Source organism: Mauremys mutica, chromosome 7, assembly GCF_020497125.1.
Source record: "Mauremys mutica isolate MM-2020 ecotype Southern chromosome 7, ASM2049712v1, whole genome shotgun sequence".
In the NCBI taxonomy this organism is placed as follows: domain Eukaryota; kingdom Metazoa; phylum Chordata; order Testudines; family Geoemydidae; genus Mauremys; species Mauremys mutica.
In genome coordinates this window covers 19,840,545-19,857,945 of record NC_059078.1, presented here as the reverse complement: position 1 = coordinate 19,857,945, position 17,401 = coordinate 19,840,545, and the positions used below count along the sequence as shown (strand labels likewise).

The 17,401-nt window shown below is 43.7% G+C and overlaps 1 protein-coding gene across 9 annotated transcripts in view; it reads right to left on the bottom strand.

Moving 5' to 3' along the window:
- Positions 1–17,401, bottom strand: part of GRIP2 (glutamate receptor interacting protein 2) — a 498,925-nt gene that overhangs the window by 75,260 nt on the left and 406,264 nt on the right. For 8 of the 9 annotated variants that reach the window (XM_045023870.1, XM_045023871.1, XM_045023869.1 and 5 more), the window contains exons 2-3: positions 7,175–7,255; positions 843–978 (exon numbers count right to left, since the gene is read on the bottom strand). In XM_045023870.1, the coding sequence (XP_044879805.1) occupies positions 843–978; positions 7,175–7,255 (217 nt within the window). The remainder of the gene's footprint in view (positions 1–842; positions 979–7,174; positions 7,256–17,401) is intronic. The other variant, XM_045023877.1, reaches the window with a different exon arrangement.

Below are 17,401 nucleotides of genomic sequence, written 5' to 3'. Positions count from 1 at the left end.
TGGGACATCATCTCTACTGGAGAATTTTGTAAAAACAATGCCACCAAAGATTAACCAATTTTAGCTGTATTATCAAAAGGAATAGGAAATATTTCCACTTGGCTGGAAAATGTGCCCATCGACTATTTTTCGAGGGGCAAGCCTTCAGATTCAGACAAATAATAATAAATGAAAAATACGTGTTTGCAACTTCCCTCCACGCCACTCACCCCACTATGAGAGGTTATCATGGGAAAACAAGAGACCAATGTTAAGTGCAACATCTGGAAAAAGTTCAAGCAAACAAGACAAGCTCTGTTTTTTTCCCCTCTTTCTGCTTGCTCTCTGCAAAATTATTCTATTATTTCCCCTCCTTTTCTCCTCTCCTTCACCCTGTCTGCTCCCCCACTCCGCTCCACAGTCGCCTAGCTGATCATGTATCCTACAATGACAATGTTAGTGCTGGAGTTAAATTTTTAAGCCCACTGTTCGAGTTGGTTCAGAATTAGGCTAAGTGTATTCACTCCCCTTAGCCAGGATATAATCTACTATTTAGATGCATTTAAAAATAAAACTGCTTGGGTTTTGTGGAACCACTTATGTTTGTAACTGATGGGATTGAGAGAAACCACAGAAACTGGTTTTGTTTAATCATTCCAAAACCTGTTCTAAAACGTCGTTTCGTGATCATTGCATGGCTCACAGGAAATAACTCCAAATGGAACAACAGGCTTTTCTTATGAGATGAATAACTTGACATCTCATGGTACTATTAAAAATAATCCAAAGCCAACTCAATTGTCCTTATTCCATCAGGTATTCAATACATCCACATACAACACTTTCCACACAGATTTTCTCACCTTGCTGCCAGCCCTCCTGGCCTCAGGTTTGAGACCCTTGGCTTTCCATCTTTGTCTGTGCCACCGGATATAGTTAAGCCAAGGGTGCTTCCCTCTTTCTTAATCAGCTCCACAATGGTGACCCCTCTGAATTCCTCTGAAGAGAAATATCAGAAACAAAAACTGTACCTGTGACTGTTTCAGTGGAAGGTTCACACCCTGGGAGCACTATATCCCAGTGTATGGTGGGACCAAGCATAGAACTAGTTAATTTATTTGAAAAAAATACAGAAAAATTGAGACTGGGGTATCAGCAGCAGAAGGGTAGAGGAAAGGAAGACGAGGGGGAGAAGAAAAAAAAAAGAAAAAAGGACAATAGAATGGTTCCCTTTCCTGTCAACTTGTTCATCTCATTTCTCCCGTTTCACTTCTGAAGCAATATCTCCTTTTACAGAAACTCAGGAAGAAACTTATGGTTTCTTCCAGGTCACTCCTACCTATTTTGGATCATGACAAAAATATCTGTATCTATTTAGACATTTGATGCTTCGGAGTAACCCAAACCACATTGTAAACAATTATTACTACTAAATATTACACTAGTGCCCAGAGGTTCCAAACAGAATCAGAATCCAGTTATGGTGGGTGTTGTCTCAAGTCACACTCCTCAGGGCAATCAATAGGCGAACCGTGGGCCAAATCCGGACCGCCAGATGAAAAAAAGAAAAATAATTGGAGATATACCAATCTCCTAGAACTGAAAGAGACCTTGAAAGGTCATTGAGTCCAGCCCCCTGCCTTCACTAGCAGGACCAATTTTAGCCCCAGATCCCTAAGTGGCCCCCTCAAGGATTGAACTCACAACCCTGAGCTTAGCAGGCCAATGCTCAAACCACTGAGCTATCCCTCCCCCGGGATACTTTTGAATGGACCTTTTTATTTACTTATCTTTATTGTTATTGCTGTGTGAAAAATGTTTCTCTGGAGTCTGGACCTTGACTATACCTTGACCAAGAAATCTGAACCTTGACAAAAGATAACTGACTACCCCTGTCAGCTTACATTCTAAAACAAGTGATGTACAGAAGTTGAGGTGGGTAGTGGGATGCAACCAAATATGCACACAATTGATTTTATATGCAACTTTTAAAAACATAAATGATAACTGAAGTGCCAGCTCATCTTATCTGCCCACACAGTGCACCATTAAATTGCCTGATTTCTGGGTGTGTGGGGGGGTGTCTACACGGCAAAGAAAAACCCGTGTCTTGCCTGTGCCAGCCAACTTGGGCTCAGGCTGCAGGGCTGTTTCACTGTTGTGTAGACTTCGCTCTAGGACCCTGTGAGATGTCTAGCTGCTGTGTAGACATACCCTTACAGGCCTTGAAGTAGAATTGTGTCCTTAGGAGAGATTTGGCCGTAGGCATGGCTGTTTGGATCAGCTGAGGAAAAGTGTTCCATGTATAAGCGGTGGGATGGAAGAAGGTGCTGGGGGAAGGCGGGGGGTTGTAAGAGCATGGAAGGCATGCAGATGGAGCAAGGGAGGCCGGTATTACAGACAAGACGGACAGTTAGGGAGGAGAAGAGCTACAAAGGACCTTGTGTGTGAGGACAAGAAGATTGAGCTTGATCAAGTAAAATAAAGAGAGGCAACAGAGGGATTCAAATGCAATGTGATGAGGTCAGAGCAATGGCCATGAGCAATTGTCTCAGCAGCTCTGTTTTGTATGGACCAGAGAGGGGCAGCGTGGGTGTGAGGGAGGCTGGGGAAGAGGAGGTCACAGTAATCAAGAGGGGAGATGTGGGCCTGGACAGACAACACACAACTGATCTTAGAAATTTTGGGGTGGACGAAGTGGTAAGATTCGGACGTGCAGGGTACGAGATGGGAAGGAGTCAGATTCTGTTGACATATGGACAGGCAGCTAGGGAGAGATGGATGGATGGATTAAATCCTTTCATTTAGGATGGGTTTCAGTTGCAACTGTAGTCCACCCTTCTTCAGCTTGCCTGGCTTATCACAGGTATTTTGACATTTTCCATACCCAGCTGGAGTCAAAAGTACTGCACACTTATAATGGATATAGGCAGAGCATGTTTTACAAGACATAATGGTTATAAATATTTATAACTGAGTCAATTATGTGGTACTTAATCCCCTTGTCTACTGTGTTAACGTCAGTTCTCTTTTTCCTGTGGACATGACATTCCCACTTCCCCGCCCCTTCCATTATTTTAAGAGTGAATATTTGTTTGCAATTGGGGAACAATGTTGCCCTTGCATACACAAGAAATGTTAAACACTGTTTTTTGGTTCCAGTTTTCGACACCTTACACCTAATGTTCGAATGGTTTAAAGTCAGCCTCCCTAACAATTTACATTTGGGTATTTTACATGGACAGGGAAGCAGAAGGAAAATAAACTCTGGTGGAATTTTCAGAAGTGCCCGGCATTGGTGCAGAGGGAGAGGTAGGGCATTGCCTATCTCTGGACACTGGGATTCAAATCTCAGTTGGGTTGCAGCTGAATTTGGTAGCCTCAGACAAGTCTCCTGGGGCTATTTGTCTACATGACAGAAACAACATATTAAGGGCTCTCTTTGCTCAGGCAGAAGACTAGGAACAGCGGAAGACACTGGCGGGGTTGGGGGGGGGAACTTGGGTGTCTTCTTGACAGAGCTTGGTAAAGGAAACTTGCACAGCATCTGCCTATGCTATGAGCTATTAGTCTCCATTTTTCATAAGCTTTAAAATCATTTACAATTTTTAAAAAAAGACAATTTTTAACCTTAAGAGGAAAAATACGCTCTGTGATACAGAAGAGACTCACAAGAAGGGGACGCTGGCCACTTTCAATGCACTGTAAAGAGCAGCTCCAGATCAGGGCTTTGGAGGCTGCAAGCTAAAATCTTGCATCTTTACACTGAATGGTCAACAATGAGCTTGTCTGGATGGAATAATGCAGGAGGCTCAAATGAGATTCGCTACAGAGAGGGGGAATATTTAAAGCTTTGCAGAGGTTGCATTTTCAGGCCCTGAATATCGCTGGAATCATTTATCACTACAGTAGCTCTCTACACCTGTAGGGTTGTTTTTTTTCCCCTTTTGCTTGGTGTATACATCGTTTTAATACTTGTGGTGCCAAATGACAATCAGTCTGCGAGGTCTGGCTGGCGCTTTGCTCTTAGTGCGATGCCACAGTAACGAAGCAAGGTGCAATTTCTTTGAAGTCACTCTGCATGTTGCTGTTTTGTAAAGCACCCCGCCCCCCCACCAGGAGCCTGTGGACTTGATTAATGTGAGTGGGGAACCCCTTTGTGACCTAGCATCGTTTGGAAGGTATTCAATCTCTGCTGTGCCCCCATTTAACATGGCAAGCGTTGATTCATTCTCTAATGTTATGTTCATTATGCTCCTGGTCTTTAAACTCAAACAGTTTTGATCCACCGCCAAGTACAGTAACAGTTTTCAATTCACCAATCCAGGATTTCAGTAACTGCCAGAAACTTTCCCACTGTTCCCCACTGTTCTAAACAGAATGCCATCCGGCACTATCTTGCAAATTTCCTCTTGACTAAAGAGACTACCAATCAACACAGATGGTGCCACAAGGGGTAATTATTAGCTCTTCAATGGGGCTTGATTTTGATCCTTGACAAGTGTTAAAAATGAGAAATCCCATTGTGCAATTATCCATCTTGTGGGTTCAAGGAGAAACTCAACGCCTAGAATGAAGTTGGAGAATTGTTTTTTTATCCATCTGTCAAGATAAACAACGTCCATTTAGTGAGCTGACTAAATGGGACCTAGGTCTTCCAAGATACCTAAGACAAGCGAAGACAGATAGCTAATTATTGGCAAGACACCCAAGAGCCAGCGGCAAAATCATTTTATGAAACACCTGACCAGGGGCCCATCTGAAATGAGTTTGGGGTTCCAGTGTGGTTCCCATCATAATTCACCACCACCACCTTTGATGGCAGTCTCAGAAGAGAGACCAGTGACTGGCCAGGCTTGGTGAATTAACCACCCTCTCATCCCTAACAGTGACCCCCTCCAGGTCAGGGATAAGTTACATCAACATGGCTTTCCAACACCTTTTCATCCCTGTCACGTACAGTCAGGGATTGATTCAACCTCCAGGATGAGTTAGAATAGTCTATAGTTTCTTGCTCCAGCCCAGGATTACAACAGCACAGCGCACACAGCGCACCCTCCCATCCCTGGAATACCCACTACGCCAGGGAGGCCAAGAGCAGGAGGCACAGACCTGGCTACGCTAGCTTGTTTCCATCTGAGGACTCCCAAGGGGTGCAAAAGCAATGGAGCAGGGCCAAATATCTGCCCCATCCCCACCCCCCCAAAACACATACAGAACAAATCCCACAGATCCTCGCTCTACTTTTCTTACTTTCATCTTTCAACATAAATACGAGGATACCAAGCCCCAATCTTTGTTAGAATGTGTGTTCATTGGCCAGTGTGGCCCTCTGACACTGTTCAAGAGCATTGTAATGATCTACAGAAGAGGCCCACCACCAGTAACAGCAGTGAAAGAGTCTCTATTTCCAGACTACATCTTTGGTCCCCTATCGGCTTTTCTGCACTGGAAAATTACATCATGTTAGAATGTGACTGAGGAGTCACGCTACCTAACACAATGTTAAACACAATTTAGAGGTTGGCAGAGACTTGGACTGTCATATTTAACATTGCACGTAGTCAGGGTTAACCCTAGAGGACATCGGTCACAACTAACTACAGTGTGAACTCAGAGTGGATCACCAAGAGCTGATATGCTGCTAAACATCTCAGTCCCAGTCCACACCAAGTGTTTAGCACTGTGTTTGCTCCCATGATGCCTCAATGAAATTTTAAAATCTGGTAGAAGGTTGTTTTTTTTTTTGCTTTGACAAAAAGTTTTTTAAAAATGAAGAATTTCACAGGAACTGCCCTCCCCCCACCAGACTTTTCTTGAAAAGGTTTAATTTTTTGCAATTTTTCTATAGCCTTAAAAAAAACCTATTATAGAAGTTTTTCATTTACTGAAACACCAGGGATTTGGTAAACCATTTACTGAAAAACCTGGGTTTGGCAGACGGAAAACATTAAGCACCATTTTGATAATGGTTCTGATTAAAAATTCAGTCTAAACGAAGTCCCAAAAAATACAAAAAAAAATGAGTGTTTGGAATCCTGTGAAATAGAAAAAGCTTTGAAGTTTTAAATGTTTCATGTTTTCATTCTTCAGCCAGCTTCAGTACATTTGTAGTGACTGCAGGCCCCAACCAGGGCCCAAATTTAAGAGCGAAATGGAGTCTCGAGTTCCAAGTTTATTCACATCTCCAGCTTCAAGCTGTACCTCCCAGACCGGCTGCCCTGCAGATACTTGCCCATTCAGAACTAGGCCTACATCACAAACTCCTTTCACCGGGTTCCAATCATCATGCACCAAATGAGCAAGTGGCCAGTTCTTGTCTTCTCACTGCGTACGTCTACACTGCTGTCAGGAGGTGTGACTGGAATCTGTGTAGACATAACCAAGCTAGCTTTGATTGAGCTAGCTCTTTAAAAACAGCAGTAAACAATGGCAGCCCAGGTCACCGGCCTGAGCACGTACCCAGGATCCTGGGTGGGCTTTTACGGGCCTGTGCCGCTGTAGCTTCACGGCTATTTTTAGTGAGCTAGCTTGAGTACGTCTACACGTGCTGCAATCACACCTCCAGATTACAGTGTAGACTTGTCCATTGAGCCAGAACCTCTGGAGCGGATGGCAGAGTGGAGGGTGGCTGTACTTCTCATGGGGCAGCAATGAGGGAGCTGATGTCCTGATCAAAGAGTCTTAGTCTAAGTGGAAGGGAAAACGTTTTATAAGCTTGAATTAATAGGCAAGGGGTAAAAAAGTTACCAGTATAAAATAGGCAAGGAATAGTTAGCAAGTAACAGATAACGGCAGTCAACAGAACAACAAAAATTGCTGGGGAGACAGGCAGATGTGCATAATCATGTCTACCAAATACATTAAAATATCGAACTAGCAAGACATTTGCCTACCACCCTCACCACTTCTTTCCTCCTGCCTTTCCCTCCACCTCCTACCCCCCACTTCTTTTAAATTGTAAGATCTTCAGGGCACAGATCGTCTGTCTCTAGACCTGTATAACGCTTGGCACATTTTAACCACTATTGTAATAAGAACAACGCAGAACAAACCTGCACAGCTTAGTGCCTGTTACATTCCACCCACAATGAGACCAACCATACCGCAGCTTGATGCTCTGATTACTGCTACATCACTGGTCGGGGATGACAGCTACATTAGAGTGGGAACAAGCAATAGTTCTTTCATTTACCTGGAATGCTTTGCCTTCTGGAGACGAGGGCTGTGTCCAATCCACCTGAGTCTTTGCTCCCCTTCGAGTAAGGGCCATCATCTTCCGGGGAAGAAAAAACAAACAGAAGCTAAGATTATACTGAAAGCAAAAGCTACTTTTGAAAGAGAGTTCAGCCATGACCATTTCTATAGATAGTGTCTCATCCCAGTTCCTGGCTTCAGGTGAGAAAAAGGTGTTATTAACCACAGGACCACTTCACAATCTAAATTGGCTCTACAGCCTTTGGGGGAAGGAGGGAAAGAAGAGATAAGTGGGGTGATAACACACACTGATTTATTTCTCTGGGAGCTAATCCTTTAGGAGAGAGCAAATTCCCTTAGTCCTGTAATCATGTGCAACAGCAGCGATGAGGAAAAGCTGTAACATCAGTCTCAAGTTTTAAGCCTGTCATCATGCTTGTGAAGAAATGCATGGTCTTTGGAAATGGAGTAATACATCAGGATACTAACAGGGCACTAAATCACCATACTTGAATTAAATTGCCTATTCTTAGAGATCCTGTTCTTTCAAAGTCACATTTCCTTGCTAAAGCTTCAGCTACTGTACAGTAGAGAAACCACCTTCTCAAAAAAAAAAAGGCTTAAAAATGCAGGAATAGAAGGAAATGGTATTAGAAAGAGAATTGTCTGACATCAATTTAAATCCAAATGCAAGTATTAAGTATGATTTATCTATTCCTACTGGAAGATGCATATAGTTTATTCATGGGGAAAATCAGGATACTGAAAAAAAAGAAGTGGAAAAAAGAGGTTTTTAAAATTGACTGAACCAAATATGCCAGTCAGTAAGTCTTCAGGACAGGTTAAAGCAAAGCAAACGTCAAGGAACTTAGGAATGCAATGATTGGTATTCCTCAGTATCTGGTTTCTATAAATCGACAACAAAGACTTAAAAATAATTCTCTACAACATAGGTATTTTTTAAGTTTCTAATCACTGCAGTATCCACTGGGGATGGGTTTCCAATCATTTAGGATGGAAGAACTGATTAGATAAAGAATCAAACTGAACTATCACTCAGAACTGAAAAAGCTAAAAATTGTAAAGTTCTTGTTTAGTTTGAACTGAGTAAACACTCCCACTCATTCCACTACCACACATACATGAAGTGCCTTTAGTAACTGGGCACTTTATAAAATGCTGAACATTGCAGTTCAATACATTTTCAGTAAATCTTGGTTTAGAAAGTTAGGGAGACTATACTAAAGCAATGCAGGATCAGATAAACCCGATTCCCATTCACTGCATTCCTGCGGTATCCTGAAACTCTTATCTTCAATAGCTGTAAAGATTACAAAATTTAGTTAAAATAAAAATCTGGAGAACAATCTCTCTTATTTGCCCTCCCCCAGTAAGTTTATGGAGGGGTCAGAGACAACAGGAGTTTTGCCTCTCTACTAAGGTAAAGGACCCAATTTACACTCCATTTAACTCCATCAAAAGACAATTAGCTTGTAACTCGCTGAAAGCTACAGGCTTCTATGGGGTATAAATCAGGGCAGATTTTGGCCCCACATGAGCAAAGAAAAATGCTTGGTTACCTCCTACTGCTACCATTCTGTTGTTATTAATGCAAGTCTATGCACTTCCTGCCTGACCATGTCATCAAATGCCAGGAACCCAGCAAGTACAGGCACTCAAGATTTTCAGCCCGCCTGAAGCAGTCTTGGAGCTAGACAGCAACCAATTGCCTTGCCAATCCACAAATTTGCCGTTAGCACAACATGTAATGATGATCTCTAAAATGGAGTGCAAGGCACTTCCTTTAAAAAGAAATAAATGAGTGGAGCAGGTAAGGCTTCTTCTTCGGAATGAAACCACACGGTGTGAAATCCCCCTTCCAAGATTTGACAGCACAACACAAGCAGTCTACACCAGCACTGAAACAGGCTACACTTGTTCAGATAATTAAAGCAATCAGGCCAAGACACTGATTGCTGATACGAGATTGTATAGCTTGGCCCCAATTCTAGGATCAAAAAAGGTGTGAAAGTTAATTTGCATTTATAATGAAAACAATCCCTTGGGTGATGCAGAAGTGGGGGGCAGGGTTAAATCTGGGTTTAAAATTCTGGATATAGATTTAATTTACTAAGGACAGTTTAGCTGCAACACCTGGTTTAAAAATATATATATATGAAGTCACTCTCCTGACCTCTTCTCCCCACCAATATGTCCTTGATGGGGAAGCCATAAGCACCAGGAGACCTTGCACTGTGGTGACCTCAGCCATGAAGGTCATTACTATGATAGGAACCACCTGCCTTAGAGGGGAGCCCCCAACTTTGACTCCTTGCCTCGCAGTGTCACTGAAAGGGACAGCTAAGGAGAGCATAAGGAATTCAGTGCTTCACAATGCTGCTCAAAATGCATCAACATACAGTCCAAACTGCCCCTCCTGTTTCGGTCCCTCAGTCACTAATTGAGGCACCGCATTCCTTTGGGCATGGAGTATTGCCAGGCACCCCAGCTGCTCCCCAGGCACATCTCCCAGCCCTGACCTCAAATTCTAGGCCTGCTGTGTCCCTGCAGCAGCAGCAGATACCAGCTGCTGGGCACCATGCAGTCTCTTCTTAGACAGCATCATCACCATCCCGTGGGAGGAACAGGAAGTAGAAAGGGGATCTCCTGCCTGCCCTCTAGGTAAGGAGTCTCTAGGGGGATGGAGAGGCCACCTCCCCTTGTTTGCCAACCCCTTAACTAATCGGGGCTCCGGGAGCAAGCCAGTTTTCACAGCACTGCCGCCACCATGTAGAGTGGGGGCTCCACACTACAAACGGGTATGAAACTCCGGGTCTTCTCCATCTCCCTAGCGGTCAAGGGAGTGAGAGTGCCTAGTAACTGAATAAAGACTTCCGGAATAATAGCACAGGGCCACCTCCTTTCTTTAAACAACCACTTCTAGCACTGCTGACTAAGCCATATAGAACGCAATGCCGAGGCTCGCACAGCAGTGTCCATATTAGCCAAAATTAGAGGAATCCAAAAGCAAGGGAATGCTGCTTTGACTATGTGAACATCCAGCCTTCTGAATAAAACGCCCTGCCGTGATGACAATGTGCAGGACTTGGGGCATTTCCCTTGATCACCATAGCCTCAATCTTAGAGCAAGCAGGCCAACAGCTAAGTTTCAAACAGGATTTCTGCTTCAGCAACTGCTGTCAGAACAGAGCTCTGCCATGCTTGGAGCACAATAGATCAAGATCATGTCATTAGGAAATGGCATCTTTGGGTCTGAGGCGGCCAATTAATCCAGAATGACACCAAGCCATTTGCATTATGAACTTGTCAAGAGGAAAAAACACATGAAGTATAGTGTAAACTGGCCTGACAGAGACACGCAAGGTGCTACCCTTGAGGCAAAATGCTACTGTATATAGCAAATGCAAAGCCAGCATTACCGGGAAACCACAGAAGAGGATCTGAAGCCAGCTCAATAATCCGATGGCAAAGTACAGCAGCCAACCATCTGCTTCACATAAACACACCACCCCAGACTAGTTAACCACCAGAGCACTTCTATGCTTAATTTCCCTGCAGTAGCCCAAATAAACACTAAATGTGAAGTCTCACGTTAGTAGCTACTATCCTCTCACATCCAAAAAGTGCTATAGCTGTTGGCAAACAAATAGGCTTCCCATTCTAGGAAACAACCCAAAGTAACTAAATTTCCCTCATATTAATGGCAGCCATCATCAACAGCTAAACAGCTAGGACAAGTAATGAAGTTCCATTCAGTGCTCATGATTAGATCTGCAGAAAGGATGCCTGTCAACAAAATCCTCTGGTATTTCATCGACAGACAGATCAGCTGGCAAATAATTAGCACCAAGGTTCTTTCCTCCAAAGCAGTTTATTATGCTAAAATATTTGGCTTTGCTCATTATCTGGCTAAAATGTTTGTGCTGTTAAGGAAGCTGCCGCAGGAGGCTGTCGAAGTGTGAATTGGCTTTTACTTGCGTTAGATTCCCCACTGAGCAGCCCTTTGTTCATTTTCGGCCGATTTCCTGCTCTGCCACTCAAACTGGCATTAACGGAGTTGTTAAATTTGTTAAAGGTTTAATGTTCTATGCTTAGGGATCTCCATTCTTCTTATCTCTGTTCCCTTACACAAAACATATTCCTAAGAGGCTCTGGTAAGCACGAGAATCACTTCTTTCGGCATACATTGTATTGCCAACCCCAAGTGTTCAAAATTCATGAGTCCCCGCTTCCTCCCCCACCCAAATAACAAAATTGACAAATGAGGTGTGGATATTAGCCAATAAAAAGAACCCAATATAGATTACTTTCTGGTGTTGGAGCCTTTGGGGTTCATGTCTTCATGCTTTTCACAACCAGGACACTAGAAACTCATTAAAAGGGAAAAAGTTGAGATTCTCAAATAGTCATGTGAATCCAGGGGCTGGGGTTTTAAAAACCAACAGATATCACAAGACTAGTGATAAAATCATGAGAGACAGCAACACTGCACATGTTTTTCTACTAGGATCTGTGCCAATCAAAAGGGTTAAACAGGGGTAAACAGTGAGGTGGCCAAGTTTGCAGATGATACTAAACTTCTCAAGATAGTTAAGACCAAGCAGATTGTGAAGAACTTCAAAAAGATCTCACAAAACTGATTGGGCAACAAAATGGCAAATGAAATTTAATGTGGATAAATGTAAAGTAATGCACATTGGAAAAAATAACCCCAACTATACATACAACATGATGGGGGCTAATTTAGCTACAACGAGTCAGGAAAAAGATCTTGGCGTCATCATGGATAGTTCTCTGAAGATGTCCACGCAGTGTGCAGAGGCGGTCAAAAAAGCAAACAGGATGTTAGGAATCATTAAAAAGGGGATAGAGAATAAGACTGAGAATATATTATTGCCCTTATATAAATCCATGGTACCCCCACATCTCGAATACTGTGTACAGATGTGGTCTCCTCACCTCAAAAAAGATATTCTAGCACTAGAAAAGGTTCAGAAAAGGGCAACTAAAATGATTAGGGGTTTAGAGAGGGTCCCATACGAGGAAAGATTAAAGAGGCTAGGACTCTTCAGCTTGGAAAAGAGAAGACTAAGGGGGGACATGATAGAGGTATATAAAATCATGAGTGATGTTGAGAAAGTGGATAAGGAAAAAGTTATTTACTTATTCCCATAATACAAGAACTAGGGGTCACCAAATGAAATTAATAGGCAGCAGGTTTAAAACAAATAAAAGGAAGTTCTTCTTCACGCAGCGCACAGTCAACTTGTGGAACTCCTTACCTGAGGAGGTTGTGAAGGCTAGGACTATAACAATGTTTAAAAGGGGACTGGATAAATTCATGGTGGCTAAGTCCATAAATGGCTATTAGCCAGAATGGGTAAGAATGGTGTCCCTAGCCTCTGTTTGTCAGAGGATGGAGATGGATGGCAGGAGAGAGATCACTTGATCATTGCCTGTTAGATTCACTCCCTCTGGGGCACCTGGTGTTGGCCACTGTCGGTAGACAGATACTGGGCTAGATGGACCTTTGGTCTGACCCGGTACGGCCTTGCTTATGTTCTTATGGTTCTACTAAATTCTTAGATGCCTTTTCCAAATTTCAGTTCCAGTATTAACACAGGACAACCTCCCACATACCCTTCGCACCATGGCATGGCGCTGGTGTTCTGCTGCAGTGTGAACATGTTTTTATAACAGGAGCACACCTGCAGTAATAAGCATCAGGTGGGAGGAGTAGGGAAACAAGAACAGTGACAAAACCACTTGGAAGTCACCACTAGGGAGATGAGAAAGGAGGCAGAAGCATGCACCAGAGTCAGGAGTCAACTCTAAGGCCCTGGGAAGGCTACAATGCTTACCACAGTGAGTAGACAGTTAATGATATGGTTGACTCAGCATGATATATGCGCAGACACCACAGGCTTACTAGCAGTTAGGTATAGCATTTTAGGTATAGCTAGAGGCCTAGGTTGGCAAATGGTGTCTTCCTGGTCTCAGCACATCATTTTAGACCACACCTATCTAGCCAGCTTGGCTTGTGCTCCTATCTCCCAGGTCTGTGCCTAGGACATCACAGCAGCTGCACATACTACTGCTGGCACTCTCCAAGCATCTCCACTGGGCACTATCCCCTGCTGAGGCAGTATGGGATAGCTACTGAAGTTTTCCCAGAATGCATAGGTGCAAACATAGTTAAGCAGCATGGCAGGTGTGGATGCACAAACATGTCAGCAGAAAAGCTGCAGCAGGGCACAGCTCAAGAATTGATCATCGTACATAGATCAGACAAGAATGGAGGTCATGGTTCTGCTTATACGGACAAGACCAAGGTGCCACCCCACTTCTCCTTAAAACAGTGGTGCTTCCCTCTTCCCAGCAGGTTTCTCTCCATAGTCCCTGGAATCTGCTCCTTGTGATGGCATCATAGAGGGAGCGGTGGGGTGGAAGAATGTTGCTAAATTTTCCACATGCAGGGATACCTTACAGACAGGTGCTACCCAGCCAGACTGTGCATACTGGGAATTTGAGAGAGGTCTGAGAATCCTAAATTCAACCTAAAATTAAGTTAACTTACTGTTTATTTTTAAGGAAAAAACAAACTATCAGGACACAAAGGTCTTTCTGATTATGTATTTTTTCATGGTAGAAACACACAGAAATCTCGGCAGCATCCCTTCAAACTTGTCCTGGCTATAAATGCTCTCATGACATAGCAACAGATGAGGTCTATTTCAGTCTGTGAGGTCAGTGGCAGAGTCTCAGGATACCAGAAAATCTATCACAGGATAATCGAAGAATGAGATGCCATGGTAACACACTCCAATCAGGTTTCCTTGCAGCTCTGTGAACATCTATAGGTTTTCAATGGAAATTCAAAGACTGAACACCTACTGAAAATTCTGTGTGGCTGCAATCAATCAATCAAGTAGCCTCCACAAGTGGAGTTGCCTTGAGATCGAAGACCTGCAATGCATTTATTAACATTACAGCTCAAAGAGAGGGAGGAGATAGCTCAGGGGTTGGTAACAGGATAGAGAGCCTTTCACATCCCAAGGCTGCAATTCGGCAAGGTATATGAGCAGGGGGAGGGACAGTTCAGTGTTTGAGCATTGGCCTGCTAAACCCAGGATTGTGAGTTCAATCCTTGAAGGGGGCCACTTAGGGATCTGGGGCAAAATCAGTACTTGGTCTTGCTAGTGAAGGAAGGGGGCTGGACTCAATGACCTTTCGGGGTCCCTTCCAGCTCTATGAGATAGGTATATCCTCATATATTTTTATAGCAGGTGCCTGACTTTCAGCATGAGAGTTCTATTGTATTTAATGGGACTACTCACACTGAAAGTTGGGCACCAGCTTAAATACCCTGCTGAATTCAGGCTCACGTCACTAGTTCAAATCTTGCCCAGATTAGTAGGGATCAAAAGATGTTCCTATGGTACAGCTGTTTGGTGGTCTATGTGAAAGAAACTAGTAATCTTGATCCAAATTACTAATGAATATTAGTTACTATTAAATATTACTGCTAACCTCACTCCCTCCTCTCAGAGCTCCATGACTGACTAACCCCTGTCAACAGCAGACAGTCCAAGGATGGCTGGGCCACAGAGACAGAGCAATCTCATCCCACTAGAGGGGTTCCCTTCAGTTCACAGCTGGGGCACATCATCCAGGCAACATGGGGCAGCATGCTGTGCTATTTTCTGTTCCTTGGACTTCAGTCTCCAGAGCTGCCAGGCTGTTGGCTTTAATGATCATTAAACTCATGCTAAGTTGTAACAGAAGCCCCACCACCAGTAAATGCAGTTGGGTGCCAGATCACACGGTACCTACTGGCACCCACACAGTGGATACTGGAAAGTAAAGTAAAGTAATTTCCTTGTTGCTAGCAGTCTAACCCACTTTTCATCCTTGAGAATTTGGATTACATATTCCAGGCCTAAGACAAAAGTATGCAAACATGGAAATCCAAGGCCAGAGTTTTAGTGTATCAGTAGGGCCCTACCAAATTCACGGCCATGAAAAACATGTCATGGCCCGTAAAATCTGGTCTCCCCCCCATGAAATCTGGTCTTGTGTGTGCTTTTACCCTATACTATATAGATTTCATGGGGGGGAGACCAGCATTTCTCAAATTGGGGATCCTGACCCAAAAAAGGAGTTGTGGGGGGTGGGTGGGGTGTGTCACAAGGTTATTTTAGGGGGGGGCTGCAGTATTGCCACCCTTACTTCTTTGCTGCCCTCAGAGCTGGGCAACTGGAGAGCAGCAGCTGTTGACTGTGTGCCCAGCTCTGAAAGCAGCACCCCGCCAGCAGCAGCGCAGTAGTAAGGGTGGCACCACCATACCATGCCATCCTTACTTCTGCACTGCTGCCTTTAGAGCTGGGCGGCTGCTGACTAAGGGCTCAGCTCTGAAGGCAGCAGCGCAGAAGGGTGAGAATACCATACCATGCCATCCTTACTGCTGCTGGCAGCAGCTCTTCCTTCAGAGCTGGGCTCCCAGCTAGCAGTGCAGAAGTAAGGGTTGCAGTACCACAACTCCCCTACAATAACCTTGTGCCCCCCCCCACAATTCCTTTTGGGGTCAGGACCCCTACAGTTACACCACCATGAAATTTTAGATTTAAATATCTGAAATCATTAAAATTTACAATTTTTAAAATCCTATGGACCATGAAATTCACCAAAATAGGGTCCTACCAAATTCATGGCCTATCAGTATAAGGTAGGATGCAGAGGTCAAGACAGTACATGTCATTCAAAAAAAGGTGTCACCCAAATATAAGCAGATAGATAGTAAGTTTAGTAAGTCAATACCCATCTACCACACATAGGAGGCAGGCCCACCCATCCCCGTGTTTGATGGGATGGACTACCTGAGAATTATGGCAGGTGTTCCTATATCTCTATCACCTCACTTTCTTCTATGGCAACAGAAACCAACCTGATTCTAAAAACTGCTGAGAGAGACAGGGTAGGTGAAGCAATATCTTTAATTGGACCAACGTCTGTTGGTGGAGAGACAAGCTTTCAAGGTCTGAAGAAGGGCTTGGTGTAAGTTTGAAAGCTTCTCTCTCTCTCTCTCTCCACCAACAGAATTTGGTCTAGTAAAAAGATATTACCTCACCCATTTTGTCTCTCTAATATACTGGGTCCTACACGGCTACAACACAGCATTACGTCAATAGACGATCATCTGTTCAGACATCAAGAGTCTATTTAGGAAAGACTATAACCGAAAGAACAAATGGCACATCACACAGAGTATCTGAAAGCAGGTATGTCTAAAAGCCTATGTTGGAAAGCAGCTGTGAATGGCAGAGTCTGATGCAGCAATGAGTCAGAGATACGCAGTTAAATTTTTCACTGTCTTCTTGTGCTTTACTGGAGTCTTTTCCATTCCCTGATAAGGGAGATTCTGCTGTTTTGCATCGTAACACAGAATTTATTAGCCAGGAAACCAGGGTCCATGCCTGTGAAGCACCACTGTGCTTCTCCCCTGCCTCCCCTTTTCATATTCAGAACTTATTGCAGTCAACTGCTGTACACAGATCCATGCCTAAGTGTTGCTAGGTTGTTGCAAAGAAGGACTTGCAGGTGCTCTTGCCTGCTGTTAAATACACAGAACTACAGAGTCAGAACTGAATTGCTTACTGTACAAACACCATGTTACCAAAGAGCTGGTCATGTCAAATATGCATTACAAATTTACTGCTACCTGCTCTCCAAATAGCCAGTGCCTCCCTTCTCTGTTTCTTCAGCCTCACTAGCTGAGGATCTTTTGCCTTGCAATATCTTGGGGGGGGAGGGGTTGGTGGTGTTGGGGGGGATGAGAATGAGAATCCATAGTAAGGGGGATATCAATCCAATCAACTTAGTACATGAGGGAAAAATGGATCTGCATTATAAAAGGTCTCCTTGACTGTCTTTTTCGAATCCAATGGATTGTTGCACTGATAACTGCCCAATTCAGATCTGAACTCCCTCAAAGATTACAGGCTGGGGAATCATTTTGAACACACAAGCTTTACACCCAGGTTAGCAAAGAAGATGAATTATGCCCCACACCAATCATAATGGTTGAATATTGTACAGAAAGGGTGGTCCATTGATTAGGGTGCTGGCCTCAGATGCAGGAGACCAGGGTTCAGTTCTCTACTTGGCCACAGGCTTCCCATGTGACCTTAGGCAAGTCAATTAGTCA